Consider the following 18,576-nt stretch of genomic DNA (forward strand, 5'->3'; position numbering starts at 1 on the left):
CAACTTATTACAGTTATCAAACACACACTGAGGAAAAGAAGTGATCAATAGAAGCAAGCATGGGTCCCCTAAACAGAAGTCATTTCAGACTATCTTTCCTTGAAAGGGAAACAGCAAATATCTAATTAATTTTTTTAAGATTTTATTTATTCATGAGAGACACAGAAAGAGAGAGAGGCAGAGACATAGGCAGAGGGAGAAGCAGGCTCCATGTAGGGAGCCCGATGCAGGACTCGATCCCAGGACTCCAGGATACCACCTGAGCAGACGCTCAACTGCTGAGCCACTCAGGCATCCCACAAATATCTCAGTTATAGCAATAAATCTGTTAAGGTCTCCTATGATAAATGTTAGCTGGATGGAGAAGTTGGGCTGAATAATAATATAATTAGGCAAATTTAGAACTGGCTGGATTTTAAGTTGTTTCAACAACTGACTAACAGACCAATATTAGCCTAGAGGAGGCTTTAGTGCTGTGCCCTGGGACTCCATCCCCAGATTTCATGAAGGTCTGGAATGGATTAGATAATTCAAAACTCGGAAGAGGTTATGAGTATTGTGGATGACCATATACATATGCAAGAAGATTTTGACAGACTGTAGAAAATGATCAAATCTAAGTAAACTGTTTATGCTTAAAGATCATTGATATAAGATTTGGGACTGTGTTCTCATTTGTTCACATATAAAACTGATGAAAAAGATTTTGAGTTTTGGTTGACAAAAGGTCAGTGAGTCAACACAGTGTGATGTGATTGTCAGAAAAGCTAATGCAATCTCAAACTATGATGATGTAAGTTTAGATAATAACAACAAAGGAGGTAATAAGCTGACCCTTTGTGCAGGGCAGACCACCCTGGAGTCTGTGTTCAGGTCTGGGGACTACTCCTTAAGAGAGGTCCCAGACAATCTTGGAGAGGGCTCAGATATGAATGGCCAGGATGGTAATGAAACTTGAACCTATATCATATGAGAAATGGCCAAAGAATGAAGGGAATCTTTCATTTCAGAGAGAGAGGGCATGTCTATAGTTCTCTAAAGGCTGGCCAGTTCCCGAGGAGAGGGTGGTTGATGTCAGGATGGCCTTCTAAGGAGATGGTACTTTGTGGACACCAGAAATCTCCAGCAGAGGCTGACCACTTGTCAGGCATGCTGCCATGGGGTTAGCATAGATGACTCAAGTAGACATCTACAGTTCCTTTTTGTCCCCTCTCTCTGGTAACACACTCTCATTTTCCTTGTTAAGCCCCCATCACCACCTCTTTCTTGATGTTCAGTCCACTTAGTTTGTGACTCCACTCTCTGGCTATACAGGTGTGGATATGACTTAGGCTTAGCCAATCAGTGTATTACATATTCTGGCTATGGTGACTAGTCTTGGGATTGGAGGGTGACAAAGCTGGCTTCTTTCCGCTGGGGATCTAAGAGGATAGGAAGCAAACCTGCAGCTGTGGTGGCCCTCATGTCACTATGAGAGCAACATGCTGGAGGTGGACCCCAAAGAGAGAAGCATGGTGGACAGATGGAGAAGGGCAGCCCATCTAGAGCCACCTGGACCTACAAAGTGGCTGACACCTGGACTTCTCAACAACAGCCTAGGACACTTTTGAACCTAAGAGTCAATATTCTACAAACCTTTACAGATTAAGGGGGAAATATGGATAAGAAGGGGTTGGGAGGGGCACCTGGGTGGCTCAGTCAGGTTAGTGTTTGCCTTCAGCTCAGGTCATGATCTCTGGGTCTGAGATCAAACACCACACGCGAGCAGGGAGTCGGCTTCTCTCTCCCTGCCTCTCCTCCTTCCCACTGCTCGAGCTCTCTCTCTCTCTCAAATAAATAAAATCTTTTAAAAAGGGGGGATGGGGTGGGAATGTGGAATGTGTGCAAGGAGCCAGACCCAGAGAAAGTTTAAGTGGAAAGAGAAACTTTAGGTTTAAAGAAACTTTAGAGACATAGCTATCAAATGCAATGTGTAAACTTTATTCGGATTCAAACAAATCAACTGTAAAAAAAAATTATGAGACAATCAGAGAAATCTGAATACTGACTGGTTACTGGCCAATATTAATGAATTACTGGATTTTTATAAGTATGATATGATATTGTGATTTTTTTAAAAAGAGTTCATTGGCGAAATGTTTACGAAGGAAATGATATGTTGCTTGGGAACTGCTTCAAAGTAATCCAATGAAGGGCAGGGAGAGAGGGTATACATGAGTTTGTAGATCCTTGTATCTGGGTCCCAAGTATATAGGGGCTCACTGTGCTATTTTCCCTACCAGTGCAATGCTTGAAGTTTTCCATAATAAAAAGTCCAAAAACAAATAAATGACAGGTGAAATATACACAGACCAGACTCTGCTACCCCCTCCCAGCTCAAAACTGAAATTAGAATCCATTCAGAAAAACTGAGCAAGCAATCAAAGAAATGGTCTAGAATCCTATCCATATTCAAAGACACGCAGATGTGTTATCAAATCAACAACTGACCAGTAATTATTGAGGTCCTAGTACAAAACTGAGGAGAAACAAGATTACATGACAGGACACTAGATGCAGAGTCTAGATGCTGAGCGAAAGATAATGCTGAGGGCAGAGGTGATACAAAGAAATATAAGCTGAGCATTTTTCTCTCCTATATTCTGAATAGCCATAACATAGGGACTGAAATATCCAAGCACTTGGGGCAAACATTTAAAGGACACTTACTAAGTCCTTGGCACTGTTCTAAATACTTTTTGAATATTAACTCATTTAACCCTAACAGCAACCCTATAAGGTGGATACTATTATCTTCATTTTAAAGACCAGGACCTGGAGACACACAGGTCACATAGCTTACACCAAAATCACATTGCTAAAAGTCAACAGGGGTGTGATTCAAACCCAGGAAACCCAAACCCAGAGCCCATACTCTTGTCCACTGTGCAACAGATTTTAAATGTTCATTTCTGGGATCCCTGGGTGGCTCAGCGGTTTAGCGCCTGCCTTCGGCCCAGGGCCTCATCCTGGAGACCTGGAACCGGGTCCCGAGTTAGGCTCCCTTCATGGAGCCTGCTTTTCCCTCTGCCTGTGTGTCTGCCTCTCTCTCTGCGCCTCTCATGAATAAATAAATAAAATCTTTAAAAATAAAATAAAACAAATGTTCATTTCTAATAATGGAGAATTTGTGAAGATCCATGGGTATAAACGCTTTTTTAAGCTGCAGTCAGGCCTGAGCCCAAAGTGGAGAAAACGCTGTCCTCAGAGCTGCCATTCAGAGCTCAGAGGGTAACACTGTGATTTTTCCCCGAAGCAGGTTGTTCTGCCCAATCTGTATATTTCACATCAAACCCTGAAAAATGACTAACAGATGAGGCAGCTGTGCTATGAGCCACCACGATCAAAAGAAAACTGGCCTGACCTGATCACATTTAAAGGGGAAAATAGGCAACATCTTCTGATTTTAAACAGACTACATCCATTCAGATTTTTCTCCCTGGCATACTGACCAAAAAAGACAAATAAAAACTATACAACCAATTCATCTGGATAAAATTCTCCTCGGAAAACAAAGAGGGGAAACCCTATCCCTAGAACAGCAAAACTCACCACACCCTGTTTTATGACTGACTATTCAACAATGATCTGAGATAAAAAGCATTCTTAACTGTAGAAAATATTACTTGAATTTACCTGTAACTGGTGTCTACATCGAAATAATACAATGAGGAGTGGGTGATCTTTTTTTTTTTTTTAAGATTTTACTTATTTATTCATGAGAGACACACAGAGAGAGGCAGAGACACAGGCAGAGGGAGAAGCAAGCTTCCCGTGGGGAACCTGATGTGGGGACTCCATCCTGGGACCCCCAGGATCACAACCTGAGCCGAAGACAGCCACTGAACCGCTGAGCCACTTAGGCGCTCCAGGTAGGTGATAGATCTAACAGAAAGGAATGCTGAAATTAAGCGTGAATGGTTTTTTGAAAAGGATTTTCTTAAGTGTAGCTCATACAAAAATACACTGTATATCTGGTCCAAGAGTTATGACCAGCAAGCAGCAGAAAATTTATGTTTGCTTTTAATCATGGATGCCACAGAACAAAAGTTTCCATTACAGGGTTTCACTGGAGAATAACAGCACTCAAGCAACTTTCAATTACTATACTTCTTACTTGTCATAAAGCAGAAAGCACATGTTTGAGATTTTACTGGAAGTTAGAACAGCAGTTTCTGAAAACCTCATAAAAGGGAGGACTGATTTAGTCCTAGGATCTCGGCAGGATACCTGAAGTTCAATTTTGTCTCTGAACAAAAGCACTGAAGCAGCCCGCAGGCTTTGCATAGGATGAAGGGAAGTTGGGGGCACTTCACTGGCTGATCTAAAAAAAAAAGCCAAATCATTAAAAGGCCCTTAGAAACCACCACCGCCACAGAAAGGCAGCAACAAAAAAGAAGTTCTGGCTTTCCCATCTTCTAGGCAAATGCTTTCAGCAGTTAAAACTACTTCTATCCTATTTCAGGGTCTTCTATGCATATCTAGAGTGAATCCACACCAAAAGCCATTTGTTGAAAACAGAACTCTCAGCTCCCTCCTCTTCCATGGGGAATGTTTGATGTGAACATTTTTTAAGATACAATCTCACGAACAGAAAGGACCACTGAATTTAAGGGAGTTCAGCCAAGTCCTTTCATCCGACACTGTGACCCTCATCTAATAATCAGTTCTATTTGCTTCAATTCTCCAACTCGAACATACTTTGAAAAGTTAAAACATTTAATATCTACTGATTACTAGTTGCTGGAAGATGCAATAGGCATGCATTTTGAGTTCCTTGGAAGAAAGATTCTTGAGAAATCCAAATTATTTATGAAATACAAAAGCATAGAATCATACGTCTGCAGATAGAAGACTATGTCGATGGCCTAAGATTTTTGATATTTCCAAAGTGGAGAGTAAACTGAGGGTCCCTGGAGGAAAAGGGGGTGAGGGGATGAGGTAGGTAACTTGGTGATGGACATTAAGGAGGGGCATGTGATATAATGAGCACTGGGTGTTATATAAGACTGATGAATCACTGACTTCTACCTCTGAAACCAATAATACATTATATGTTAATAAGTTTAATCTAACTAAAATTCTTTTGGGTCGCCTGGGTGGCTCAGCAATTGAGCATCTGCCTTTGGCTCAGGGTGTGATCCTGGAGTCCTGGGATCCAATCCCACATTGGGCTCCCTCTGCCTGTGTCTCTGCCTCTCTGTGTCTCTCATGAATAAATAAATATTTAAAAAAATAAATAAATAAATAAATAAATAATTTTAAAAAACAAAACAAAAGTAGAGAATAGAGTCTTTTCTTATTTTTGAGCATGGAATTACAGGGCAATGAAGTTACACGTCTATTTGCTTGTTTAAGTGCTCTTTAAACACTCATTAAGAAACAAAAACAAACAAAAACACCCACATACTGTGGATATATACAATTATACAATTCAATTAAGGCCCAACTCTAATATTAAGCGTTAAAATTAAGCTATGTAATAGTGAAAGTGCACATTTCAACTTACACAATGTGGAATCTACCATATTTTCACATACCCAATCTAAAAATCACATGCCTGCTTTTTGTGATCACATTACCCACGTCTCAGCACATGACTGATTATCTTCCCCTCCCTTTGGTTGGTTCTGTCCTCAAGAAGCTTATGGTCTAAATGAAAACTAAAAATAACCTAAGTGCTAGGGTATTTGTACATAAGATCTATGGAAGCCCACAGAATCATTCCACCCTAGAGGGAAAAGACAGGAGAGCTTCTTAGGGAAACAGGGAAACAAGGACTAAGTTTAGAAGTTCCAAACTGAGGGCAGCCCAGGTGGCTCAGCAGTTTAGCACCGCCTTCAGCCCAGGGCCTGATCCTGGAGACCTGGGATCAAGTCCCTCCTCGGGCTCCCTGTGGGGAGCCTGCTTCTCCCTCTGCCTGTGTCTCTGCCTCTCTCTCTCTGTGTCTCTCATGAATAAATAAATAAAATCTTAAAAAAAAAAGAAGAAGTTCCAAACTCAGCCAGTTGGGAGTAAAGTAGACACTGCACAGGAGAGAGAAGAGGCAGAAGAGTGATGTACCATGCTCTAGAATTTGGATTTGACCCCAAAAGCTATGAAGAACTACTGAAGAATTCTAAGCAGGAGAATGACACGATCAAAGTTGTGATTTTTGGACTTGACCTTTTGGAAGCAGTCTAGAGTGGTGCTGAGCTGCTCAAGGTGGGTCTCCAACCCAGTGCTTGCCCACAAGCTGTTTCTTTTTTTCTTTTTTTTTTCCACAAGCTGTTTCTTACTGGTCCACCAGGTAAGTAGAGAAACTGAGAATACTCAGAAACATGTATAGCAGCTCAACACTACGGCAACACCCAGGTTTGTGATCAGTGGGCTCATCTTGATGAATAGGACAGAGACCAGCTTGTGCAAGGTCAACCTGGTGGGGGGTTGCATGTGGTTCAACCCAGATAGGAATCATGCTTAATAAGGCCACTTGCATTGGTGTGACTGACTGTAAATTAATAAAACAAAATAAAATTGACCATTGACTACAGACAGCTTGAGAAGTTGATCTGAGAATCATTTCAGGGATCAAGATTGGAAGCAAGGAGGAGCGCCTGGGTGGCTCAGTGGGTTAGGTGACTGACTCTTGGTTTCAGTTGGGGTGAGGACCTCCTGGTCATGGGATGGAGCTCCCTGTCAAGCTCCATGCTCACTGTGGAATCTTCTCCCTCCTCCACTGCCCCTCCCGTAGCACGCGCACCTCGCAGGCTCTCTCTCTCTCAAATAAATAAATAAAACCTTAAAAAAAAAAAAAAAAAGACTGGAAGCAAGGAGCCCCAGGAGAAGCTGCTGGTACACAGTGGTCGAGATGAAACCTAAAGTCAAGCAGTCATGGTAGGGATGGTGAGAAGAGGTCAGAGTTGAGAGGTATTAAAGAGATCAAATCAACAAGACTCAGTGCCATCGGGGTATGAGGTGTGCAGGAGAAGCAAGGATGGCTCCTGAGATTCCAGGACTCTTCCTTCCTTTTATTGATTTATTTTTTTTAAAGATTTTATTTATTTATTTATTTATTCATGAGAGACACACACACACACACAGAGACAGACAGAGAGAGAGAGAGAGAGAGAGAGAGAGAGAGGTAGAAAGGCAGAGACACAGAGGGAGAAGCAGGCTCCATGCAGGGAGCCCTATGTGGGACTCAATCCCGGGTCTCCAGGATCACGCCCTGGACCGAAGGCAGGGCTAAACTGCTGAGCCACCAGGGCTGCCCTCTTCCATCCTTTTAAAATAATGGCCAGATATAAAGCAATGTAAGAGTCGGGACCAGCAAAAAGATTCTGAATTCACAGCCATTTTCTTTGAGTGCCTTTGAATAAGCAGAATGGGGAATTAATAACAGAAAACTAAGCACCCTAGTGGTTGGCATTGAGCACCACTGGGAATTCAGAATGTGAAGAAAGAAAACATCCCATGTCAAGCCTATGTTCTCCCCCTTGAAAAGAAATCCTGCCTTGAGGAGCCCAGTCTATTCAGAATGGGGCTAGCTAGAGCCCTGGAGTCCCAAGTACTATGGGGGAAAAAAAAAAAAAAAAGACACCTCCCACCATACACGGAGGGTTTTGTTCATCCTCCTCCCCAGATATGTATAACACAAAGCCTTCTTTCTCAAATTTGTGCAGATATTAAAACAAGACCTTAAACCAAAAGGAACAGTGATAAAGGAGGGGGGAGCATAAATGGAGAGCATAAATGAAATCAATGACCCTAACCTCAAAACCCACAGCTTTCCTCTTGTGCTCTGGTTCACGTCCTCATGTGTATCAGTTAGCAAGGGCTGTGGACAGCTAGCCAGTCAGGCCTGAATCGCTACCTCTAGGCCTGAATCATAACCCACAAGGGCTATACGTCTAAGCAAACCTATCTGACAACATTCCAGAGCTCAGAAGGGAGGTGGCCAGTGTTGGGGGAGGGGGACGCGGGGGAGATCGTCACTGCTCCAGAGAGCGGGCACCATCCCTTTCCCAGGCTGAAAGAGCAGTAATCCTGCAAGCTTCACACTGCCCAGATTTAAGCAGGCAGGATCAGTGGCAGACACTCCTAATAGCTCTGGCAAACCACAAAACGATCACCAAGTACATAATTAATCTCTCTCAAGAAGGGTGCCTCATCATCTTAAAGTTGTTACCCTTTATCATGTCTGGGCTTCATTGATCTGATGTCTCAAGTTTCACTGGCAAGTGGGAGTATGGTGCTCTGTAAATCTCAGAACCATCAGTTCTTTAAGGAGTATTTTTTAAATATTCACTTGCTTTTGTTGTTTCATTTTTCTAGGTCTTTCTCCTCAAGGGCATTTCTTTTAACCCTTATCCTCCTTAACACTTACAAAACTCATTTGTGTTGGGATCCCTGGGTGGCGCAGCGGTTTGGCGCCTGCCTTTGGCCCAGGGTGTGATCCTGGAGACCCGGGATCGAATCCCTCTGCCTATGTCTCTGCCTCTCTCTCTCTCTGTGACTATCATAAATAAATAAAAATTTTTTAAAAATAAAAAAATAAAACTCATTTGTGGGCAGCAGTTTAGCGCCGCCTTTGGCCCAGGGCCTGATCCTGAAGACCAGGATGGAGTCCCACGTCAGGCTCCCTGCATAGAGCCTGCTTCTCCCTCTGCCTGTGTCCTCTCTTTCTCTGTGTCTTTCATGAATAAATAAAGTCTTAAAAAAAAAAAAAAAACTCATTTGTTAGAAAAATTGTAACAGTTTGCAATTCTGTAATGTGATATATTCCAGAAGGCTCAAACTATGAAAGGAATTCCTAAATTTCAGGACAACTTCAGACAACTTCGAGGAACAGCTAACACATACTGAGCACATACTATGTGCTCAGTAAGCACAAGCTAGGCGGATGCTATTATCATCTCCATTTTACAGATTTGGCACAGACAAGTAGGGTTAACTTGCACAAGGTCACACAGCTAACAGATGACAGAGCCAGGATCTGAGCTCAGGCAGCTGGACAACAGTCCCTATTTTTAACTATAACTACACTAGACGTCTTCATTATACAGAGAAGAAAAATTAAAGATTAAAAAATACATTACAAATAATGGAACAAGGAAAAAGCCTCTCGAGGAAAATTGCTCTTACTACTTTAATTGGACTGTTGTCTTTTATTAGACAGATCTAAGTCCTGGAAACACAACGAACAGAGGGAACCTGTCCTGGCTGGTCCAGGCTCCTTTGGCAGATGATGGAAAACCCAAATTTTTGAAGCTGTGCTTTTTTTGCCGTCTTTTTGCACCTTCAAAGTGGTCAGTCGGTGTCATAGGGATCATGTCTCTTAGTGGCTAGGGTATCTGGATTTGGCAGAGGATGAGCAGGGAGAGATGCAGCTCTAAGACTGTTTGGATTGGTACCAAATCTTGCCCCGTTCCAAAGAGCCTAAGGGATGCTGGTGAATTCTAGGCCATGCCTCTGGTTTAGTCTGACCCAAAAGAACCACCCAGAGCAAGCAACCCCACAGGGAAGCAGGAAGAATAGACCAGAGATAATCAGGGATACCTCCTGAGTGCTGCTCTCATGTCCCAACTTTCTCTTTTCCCTTCTGCCTGGAAGGAATCTGTCCAGTCCAAGACCAGTGGCCCTGCACCATTTGATGTCAGCACTCACAATGACCAAATGTAATCCATCAGGCATCCAGCCCAGGCAAAACCAAGCCTAGTGGTTTTAAAACCCAAAATCTGTACTCCCCTCTATGATGCTGAAGTAGATCCTGGGGATCGACTCTCCTATTCTGACAACTAAGTAACTTATCCTCATCTGTAGAAATAGATCAAATCCCTAAACTTTCCAACTGTTTATCACCTTCTCTCTCACCAGAAATCTGAAAAACGTCTACTAACAAAACAAAAAGCAAACCTACTTATTAGAACAAGTCTAACTACCTTAACTTGAAGATTATATGTTTCCTGACAAAACTGCTCTTGTGAAGGCACTCAAACTTCTATTATCATCTAATTACAATTTCTATACAGCTATTTACATATGTGTGCTTGGAAGCCAAAAAATGAAGCTTCAATTACTTTTGCACCTTCCACAAAAGCAAGCAGAAACGGGAACACCTTCCTTTGGGTTTTTTTTTTTTTTTTTGGTTATTTTAAATTTTTATTTATTTATGATAGTCACACAGAGGGGGGGGGGGGGCAGAGACACAGGCAGAGGGAGAAGCAGGCTCCATGCACCGGAAGCCGGACGTGGGATTCGATCCCCGCTCTCCGGGATCGCGCCCTGGGCCAAAGGCAGGCGCCAAACCGCTGCACCACCCAGGGATCCCTTTTTTTTTTTTTCTAAGATGCTGGAGTCCTTTTATTTGCTGTTTTCTCAGAGTTCCAGTCAAGGTGAACAGAACCAGGCAAAACGCAAGCATAACATATATGGTCATCCCCAGGCTTTCTTACTGCATAAAGGAGAAATTAATTAAAAAAGAAAAGAATACCACACAGCATTTTCTTTCCCCACCATAATTTTTCAATTTTCTTTAGAGAAATTCCAGCCAATAACTAATTAGAACCATATACTTTGTTATCCCAATAGGAAGAAGTATATGAATGGTTGTAAAGAACAAATGTTAATGAGAACTTTAAAAAATTAGTAATCTGGAACTCTGGTTGCCTGTCAGTATAAAACAAAATTCTCTTCTGTGAAAATATTTTAGTAGTTGATGAAACAACATGGACAGAGTTCAACAGCAAGAAGGTAAGTGTTCACCCACTCAGCCCCCTAGATGGGCGATGCCCTGACCTTTTTCACTGTTCTGAACATGGAACTGCCACCACTGGCTCACAGACTCACTTTTAAGCATCTCGATTTCAAACAGGAGAGACAAAACTCAAAATTGCAAAAAAGAAAATGTTTTCTCTTTGGTTTCAAGGGAGAAAATAATTCCTGTCAAAGTGAGTTCACTGCTTTTGTAATTTCTAAAAGCATGTTTTCCATAAAGAACACAGCTGAAGTCTTTTTACCTGGTATATCACGATGAATGTTTCTGGGATCAGATCTTGAGTTGCCTATTCATGAATATCCTGAAGCAAAAACTACCTCCTCAAAAACTGGACTTATTTTACAGAACAAAGCGAACCACTGGATGAAGGACAGAAAAACTGTGAGCAAAAAATAAATGTTTAAGATGCCATGCACCATGGTTTGGGCATGTTCAGTATTCTGAACTGTATTTTCAAATGAGGGTCTGTCCCATGTCATCCAAACTCTCATCCTAGTAGAATTAGCAGGTCCAGAGCAGGGCCACAGACCACTTTTTTGTGTGTGTGCAAAGTGACTAGCCAGGGCAGAGAAAACCAGGTGTGGTATATATGTGGTATATATCACATGAAATATTCTCTTTTTTCAAGAAAAAGCTTTAACTATTTGCAAAACATCTCAATTTGCTCCATATTTTTACCATCCAACAAATTTACTTCCTTCACTGTGAAAAACACAATAGGCCTTAGGTCTGTAACATTTTATCATCATTGTAGGTTTGCAAAAGCTAGAAATTACTTACATTGCCCAATAAGGATGTTATTTTACACAACTGGTATACAATAGAAATTTGCCACAACAATGAAAGTATTTTTTGGTAAATCACTTTCTGATCATTATTCCTCCCTGAAAGGATCATAAAAACAGCTACCAAGGAAAACAAAGAATTCCCATATTTTTAAAGCAAAAAAAGACTAGCCATTCAAATTCATGCACTATCAAATATGAGCAAAATCACCTAAAAAGTGGTTAATATGCTGTTTTGCTTCTGTGTGAGCCCATGTTTTCCAATGTGAAATTTACAAACTGTATTTGTTAAACTGTATTTCACACTTTAAATCCCAAGTCTGTACCTTATACCGCGTGAGGATGGGTGATTTACTGGAGACATTCGGGGTCACGGTATAAGCCTTTTGCTCTTACTAAATCTAAATCATGCTTCTCCACAAGACTGTACACATGAAAGAAACACACGGCACGCCGTTACCATCCTCTCTAGAGGCACCTAAAAAGCCCCCAGAACAGCCCTTCTCCTGTCCACTCCATAAACTAAGATTCTCCCTAGAAAGGGAAGGGGATGGATTCATACGCTGCATCGGGCACACCAATTAAGTAAGAGCGCTCCAAAAGTTGTCCTGTTTCAATTCGTGACAAAATTTCTCGAATCCGTTTTTATTGAAACAGACATCTTCAATCCATCAGATTACACTCGAAAACCCAAAGTAATTTCAGCAGCAAGCTGGCAGGAATGAGAAGTTGACAGCGAAGTATAAATTTCCCCAAATCCTCGTTTTTCCAGTTAATCTGCCCCTATTCAGCATTTAATTCGAAGTGTGCCAACACAACACCGACCGAGCAACTGAGATCGGCGTGGACGGGTCTGCTGCTGTGCCTGGGAGGCGTCTGGGGAGGACTGCTGGACAGGCAGACAATGAAAAGCTCCCCGGTGGCCACCAGTCGAGCCCGAGGGGGCGGAGGGAAGGAGAGAGAGAGAGAAGGGGAGAGGAGTGGGCGCCTCCTCAACCAGAGCCGCGGTCAGCGGCTGCCTCTCCCGGGGCGGCCTGGCCTCGGCCTGGGCGTCCCGGGTCACGCGGGGAGGGGTCCCCTGAAAAGCAGATTTCTCCCGGAGCGAGGAAACTTCCTGGTCTGGGCATTATGGGTAGGGGGCGAGCGCCTCCCCCACCCACCACAGGTATCCGCCGGGAGCCTGGCGGCCGAGCGGAGGAAGCTGCCGCTCCCTGCACCTCTGGTGGGGAGTGGGGGTCACGGGGTCGGGACCCCGGCCGGCGAGGCCGCCCGCGAGACGAGGCTTCCGGCGCGTGGGGACCTGGCTCTCGGCTGCTCGCGACGCGAGCCGGGGTCGGGGACCGGAGGGTGTCAAACTTCCCCCAGGGCGCGCGGCCTGGCTCCCCACCGAGGAGTTGCCGCGGGAGCCCCGACGCGGCAGGGTCCTCCGACGGGGGCCGGCATCACAGAGGACCGGGACACTGACGCGCACGACGGGAAGCGCGCGCAGGGCTACGGCAGCGGCGCCGGCGAGGACCCCGCTCCCCCCAACTCGCGGGCTGAGCGCCCAGGCCGCCCCCCGGCCGCCGATGAGGCCCGCGCCGCTCACCTTCCTGTGCTTCTCCTTGTAGGGCAGCGCCAGCCACGGCATGTCCCGCACGAAGTCCTGCCACTGGCGCTGGTCCTGGTCCGAGGACACGAAGACAATCTCCAGGCGGCGCCGCGGCTCGGGCTCCGCGGCCGCCACGGCCCCCGGCCCGGGCCCGGCCCCCGCCCCCGCCCCCGGCCCCGGCCCCGGCCCCGGCCCCGGCCCGGCCGCCGCGTCCCCTCGCAGGCGGCCGTAGAAGGCGGCCAGGCTGCCGCTGAGCTGCGCGCAGGGGGCGCTCAGGCTGCAGCCGAAGTAGAGCCCGAGCAGCGAGATGCCGCGGGCGCCCAGCGAATGCACGTCCACCTCCTCGCCGCCGCCCGTCACCAGCTTCTCGCCGAGCAGCTCCTCCAGGAAGCCCGACATCCTGGCCCACCGCAGCCCCGGGCACGCGGGCGGGCAGGCGGCGGCGACCCCGCTCCCTCGGTCCGCGAGGCGGGGCGGAGGCGGCAGCGGCGGCGGCGGCGGCAGCGGCAGGCGCGGGGCAGACGAGAGCCCCGCCCACCCGGGCCCGCCCGCGCCCCGCCCCCTCCGGGCCGCCCTCGCCACGCCCCCTCCGTGGCAGTCCCGGGCCGCGCTGGGCGGCGATGCGCTGCTGCCGGCGAGCGGCGGGCACTGGCTCCCAGCGCCGGCCGGGGTGGGGGGTTGCCTGGGAGAGAACCCTGACGAGAAAGCCGGCCGGAAGCAGCCCACTCTGAGGGCGTGCTCCCGGCTCAGCGCAGAAAGGAGAGGGTTCCGCTGAGCGGGCCTCTCTGAGGTGGCAGCCCTCGCGGACCTGGACTTGGCCTCCACCCTTCCGAGCTTTCAGCGCTCTTCCCTGACTGAACTGAAACGTCTCTTCCCCAGACACTCCCACAGTCCCCCCGCCGGAGTGCTCCCTCTCTCTCCCGCTCCCCCTCCGAAGCCTCCCCGGCCATTTCGTACCCCACTGGCCTCCCAGAATGCTGACAAGACTTAGCATTTTCATGCACGACTACCACTTCAGGCTGGGGCTTGCACTGATTTCTCTGCTGTGTGGTTTGTGTATGTTTTGTCTACTCTAAGAGAACTGGAGGACGCCACCTCGTATATTTCTCTGGGAGCTTCTGATCTGGGGCTGGTCACACGTGAGCGTCCACGCTGCTTGCGAGTGGGTCGCCCTGCGGGTTCAGTCCCCAGGTCGCAGCAGCCCATTCATTCCCCTCCAGCGAGTGGCTCTCTTCCATCTCCACAAGCGCAGGCGACAGACGCCGCGGCATCTTTCAGTCCCTGCTGATTGCGCTCCTGAATACGTTCCATAGCTTCTATAAAGTCTGGTGGTAGTTAAGAAAAATTCTAGGAATTTTATTTATTTATTTATTTATTTATTTAGCCAGCTGGCAAGACGCTACCCTGTGCTTCGATTGAACAGGTGGTCTGTGGCAAGCCTTCCCGCCTCACACACACGAAAAAATAAAATGCATACTCTGCCAAGCCGCGATGGAGGAGCTTCATTCAGTGTGTGAGCTCAGCTACCAACATCCTAGTGAAAGGGAAAAAACGCCCCTCGCCGCCCTCCGCCTCGCCTTTGGAAGTTATTTTTTGGGCATCTACCGCCATCTAATGGAAACAGTGGGGGAAAAGCGAGACCTGCCAGAGCCCAGTGTGTGAAGAGACACGGCTGGCAAACAGTATTTCTGTTATTTTATAGCGGCTTTCCACGCACACAAACACACACAAATCATGGCATGTTTTACAAGACTTCATTTAAACCTCAATATAATCGCAAGATTTTGCACAAACAAATTTTCGTGGCCAAGGTTCTCGTTTTGTTTTGTTTTTTTCTCCCTAGGATAGAACAAAGAATTGTACTAGTTTTCATCTCAGTGGAAACGTTAACCACACAAACTGGTAAAACAGGTGATGGTGGAAACCAAGAGTGGATTGACCATCTCTAAAAAGTATACCCACTCTCCTAGTTTCCACCTAATATTGCTGCTCATTTCACAGGGAGGATCTTTGGATTGAGGACTGCTTTTAAACAGGCAGGAACCCTATTGCAAAAGGCAAATTCTGAGGTACATCGTAGAGTGCCATGCCAAAATTCTGTGCCACTACGGGGACAATCTTATTTTAAAACACACAGAAAGCATCACTTTTTAGTGAAAATGTATTAAATGTATTAAAGCTATAACAGACATTGTTATTAGATATCTTTTTAAATCCTGAAAATAGAGGCACCTGGCCAGCTCAGTTGGTAGAACCTGGCAGGCTTTTGCCCTCAGGGTCATGAGTTCAAACCCCACGTTAGACATAGAGATTTTTTTTTTTTTTTAAGGAAAAGATTCTGAAAGTAAGTTAAAATCCTTGTTTTTTCACCCAAAGCATCCTTGAAATACTCATTGGTGGCTTATATTAAGCACCACTGAAATCATGTGAGACAGATAGATCCTACGTTCGGACATTTTCAAATGAACACTAAAGAGGTATAAAAGGACTAGAAGCATTTACATCCTATGTAAGCCAAAGGACAAAGTATTTGGTGTGGAGCTAGGTGAAGTGGGAATTTGGGGGATTGCAAATTTGGGAAAATAGTGCAGTCACTATTAGAATACTTAGCTTTGGTACACTAGGTGCAAGCCTGATATAAAGAGGTAGTTTGTTCAGCATTTTACTTTTATTATTTTACAGGAAAGCACTTTCCACTGGAGTGTATCCAAACCAGCATCTGGCACCTGGGAAAGTGAGAGTTTGAACATACTGCACATGAAATATAAATAAAATTTAGAGAATTGTTGGTGCAGCAGGCCTTGGTTAGAAGCCAAATAGCACAGCTGCCTTTTAAAAGGGTGTGGAAAGAGGAGATTTGCAATGGAAATGATTCCAAAATCATAATTCTGGTGGGTGTTTGTTACAAGAAGAAGCCCAAGGAGACTCATTTGGCTTCCTGTAAAGAATAGCCAACATCCTTTGGCTTGTGAAAAGCACTCTCTCTGCTTATGCAGTTCAAGAGACCCACAGATTATGTCCCTACTGGTATTTAGCTAGTTATATGAGTTGACTAGCTATTATTTTTCTAAAGATTTTATTTATTTATTTATTTAAGAGAGAGAGAGCATAAGTGTGGAGAGGGGCAGATGGAGAGAGAGAAGCAGACTTCCCACTGAGTGGGGAGTGCCATGTGGGGTTTGCCACTGGCCTTGATCCCAGGACTCTGAGATCATGACCTCAGCCGAAGTCAGACACTTAACTGACTGAGCCACCAAGGCACCCTTAGCTATACTGAAAATTATTGTTTTAAAATGTCTATTTAGGGACCACAATATGCTTGACATTGTACAGAACATACATATTTACAGAACTTCCCTTTTGAGAAATTGCTTTCTAAGGCACATGATGCCATACAAAACATGTACTGACATACACACACGTACGCCTGTCACCTTTTAAGATTTTTTTTTATTATTATTTATTTATGATAGGCACACAGTGAGAGAGAGAGGCAGAGACACAAGCAGGCTCCATGCACCGGGAGCCCGACGTGGGATTCGATCCCGGGTCTCCAGGATCGCGCCCTGGGCCAAAGGCAGGCGCCAAACCGCTGCGCCACCCAGGGATCCCCACCTTTTAAGATTTTTAAATCACTAAGGCACTTGAGTGGCTCAGTCAGTTAAGCATCTGCCTCTGGCTTGGATCATGATCCCAGGGTCCTGGGATCAAGCTGCGCATCAGGCTCTCTGCTCAGAGCCTGCTTCTACCTCTCCCTCGCCTGCCACTCTGCCTACTTGTGCTTTCCCTCCCTCTCTGTGTATGTCAAATAAGTCCTTCAAAAAATATTTTTAAATCACATTTCTTGGTACTCAAGTATAGTAGCATATGTGCACAAAGATGTGTGTGTACAGATATTTATTGATAAAGTGGTGCAATCAGAAAGACTGGAAAATTGGAAACAGCCTGTGTATTCACAAAGATGATTAAATCATTACCACATTACCATTTGAAATACAATCTAGTCATTGAAAATAATTAACAAAAATTCAATTTGCACTGTATTAGTCCATATTTTTCAATGAAACAGAACCAATATATATAGTGATTTTTTTTTATTTTTTTTTTATAGTGATTTATTACAAGGAATTGGCTCACATTGATTAGGGAGGCTGAGAAGTCCCAAAATCTGCCATCAGCAGGCTGGACCCAGGAGACCTGATAGTAGAGTTCCAGTCTGAGTCCAAAGGCCTGAGGACCAGGGGAGGTGATGGTGTGAGTTCTGTCTGAATCCAAAGGCAGGAGAAGACCTATGTCCCAGCTTGGAGATAGAACAAATTCTCCCTTGCCTCACTTTTGTTCTGTTCAGGCCTCCATCCAATTAAATGAGGCCCTCAAGGGAGAGGGCAATCTCCTGATTCACATGTTCATCTCATCTAGAAATGCCTTCATAGACACACTCACAATAATGTTTAACCAAATTATCTGGGCACCTTGTGTCCCAGTCAAGTTGATACATAAAATTAAACATCACAAGTCAATCCCTTGTCAAGTTGGCCTCCATATGCATCTCCTTAAATCAGGCTTGCTCTCCAAATAAAGACAATAATGAGATCGTAATTCTGCCTAACATGCTACAAATATCCTGTCTACAACCAAAAATGCACTCTTTTACCATAAGAGATAAAGTCCCTTAGTGATGTTTACTCTTCTCCTTCTCCTGTGACTTGAATATAATAATGTTAAGTTAACAATACTTAAATAGGGACGCCTGGGTGGCTCAGCCGTTTAGCACCTGCCTTCAATCCTAGAGTCCTGGGATCGAGTCCCACTTCGGGCTCCCTGCATGGAGCCTGCTTCTCCTTCTGCCTGTGTCTCTCTCTGCCTCTCTCTTTCTCTCTCTGTATCCCATGAATAAATAAATAAAATCTTTAAAAAAATACTTAAATACATCTATGTTACATTATAAGTGAATAAGAGAAGGAAGAAACAAAGATGTCTGCCAAACCTTTATGTATACATACATATTCCTAACAATATAAGAAGGAAATATTCATGACAATTATAGTTCTCATGTCTACAACTGGTCATATGATCGCAGCTAGTATTATAACTACTATGCTTCTTGTATCTCCCTTGTTTTAAGCAAGCTCCTCAGCTGGTCTTGTTTCTTTACCTGGTGGAGTGACTCCAACCTTCATTCCTGAAGGGTCTGGGCCATTAGTAGTCCCGCCTGGATTAGGTCATTGTAGTTTCCATTGACCTTAATCATGCCTGATGGGACCTCCTATATCCCAGACACACTCTTTCTTGCCTCTACAGTGGAGTAGGAGTCCAATTTCTCCTTGATAGCCAGGATCAATCACCCAGCCAGCACAGCAGCCCTTCTTTGCCTGCTGGTTCAGAGGTATGAGGAGCTCCAA

General features: G+C 45.0%; 1 protein-coding gene across 1 annotated transcript in view; it reads right to left on the minus strand.

The window, feature by feature from the left end:
- NXN (nucleoredoxin) overlaps window positions 1–13,668 on the minus strand; it is a 152,850-nt gene extending 139,182 nt beyond the window's left edge. The window contains exon 1 of the mRNA XM_077851820.1: window positions 13,172–13,668. Coding sequence (XP_077707946.1) covers window positions 13,172–13,573 — 402 coding nt within the window. The 5' untranslated portion in view covers window positions 13,574–13,668. The remainder of the gene's footprint in view (window positions 1–13,171) is intronic.
- Between the last annotated feature and the right edge of the window lie 4,908 nt (window positions 13,669–18,576).

Source organism: Canis aureus, chromosome 16 (assembly GCF_053574225.1).
Source record: "Canis aureus isolate CA01 chromosome 16, VMU_Caureus_v.1.0, whole genome shotgun sequence".
NCBI lineage: Eukaryota > Metazoa > Chordata > Mammalia > Carnivora > Canidae > Canis > Canis aureus.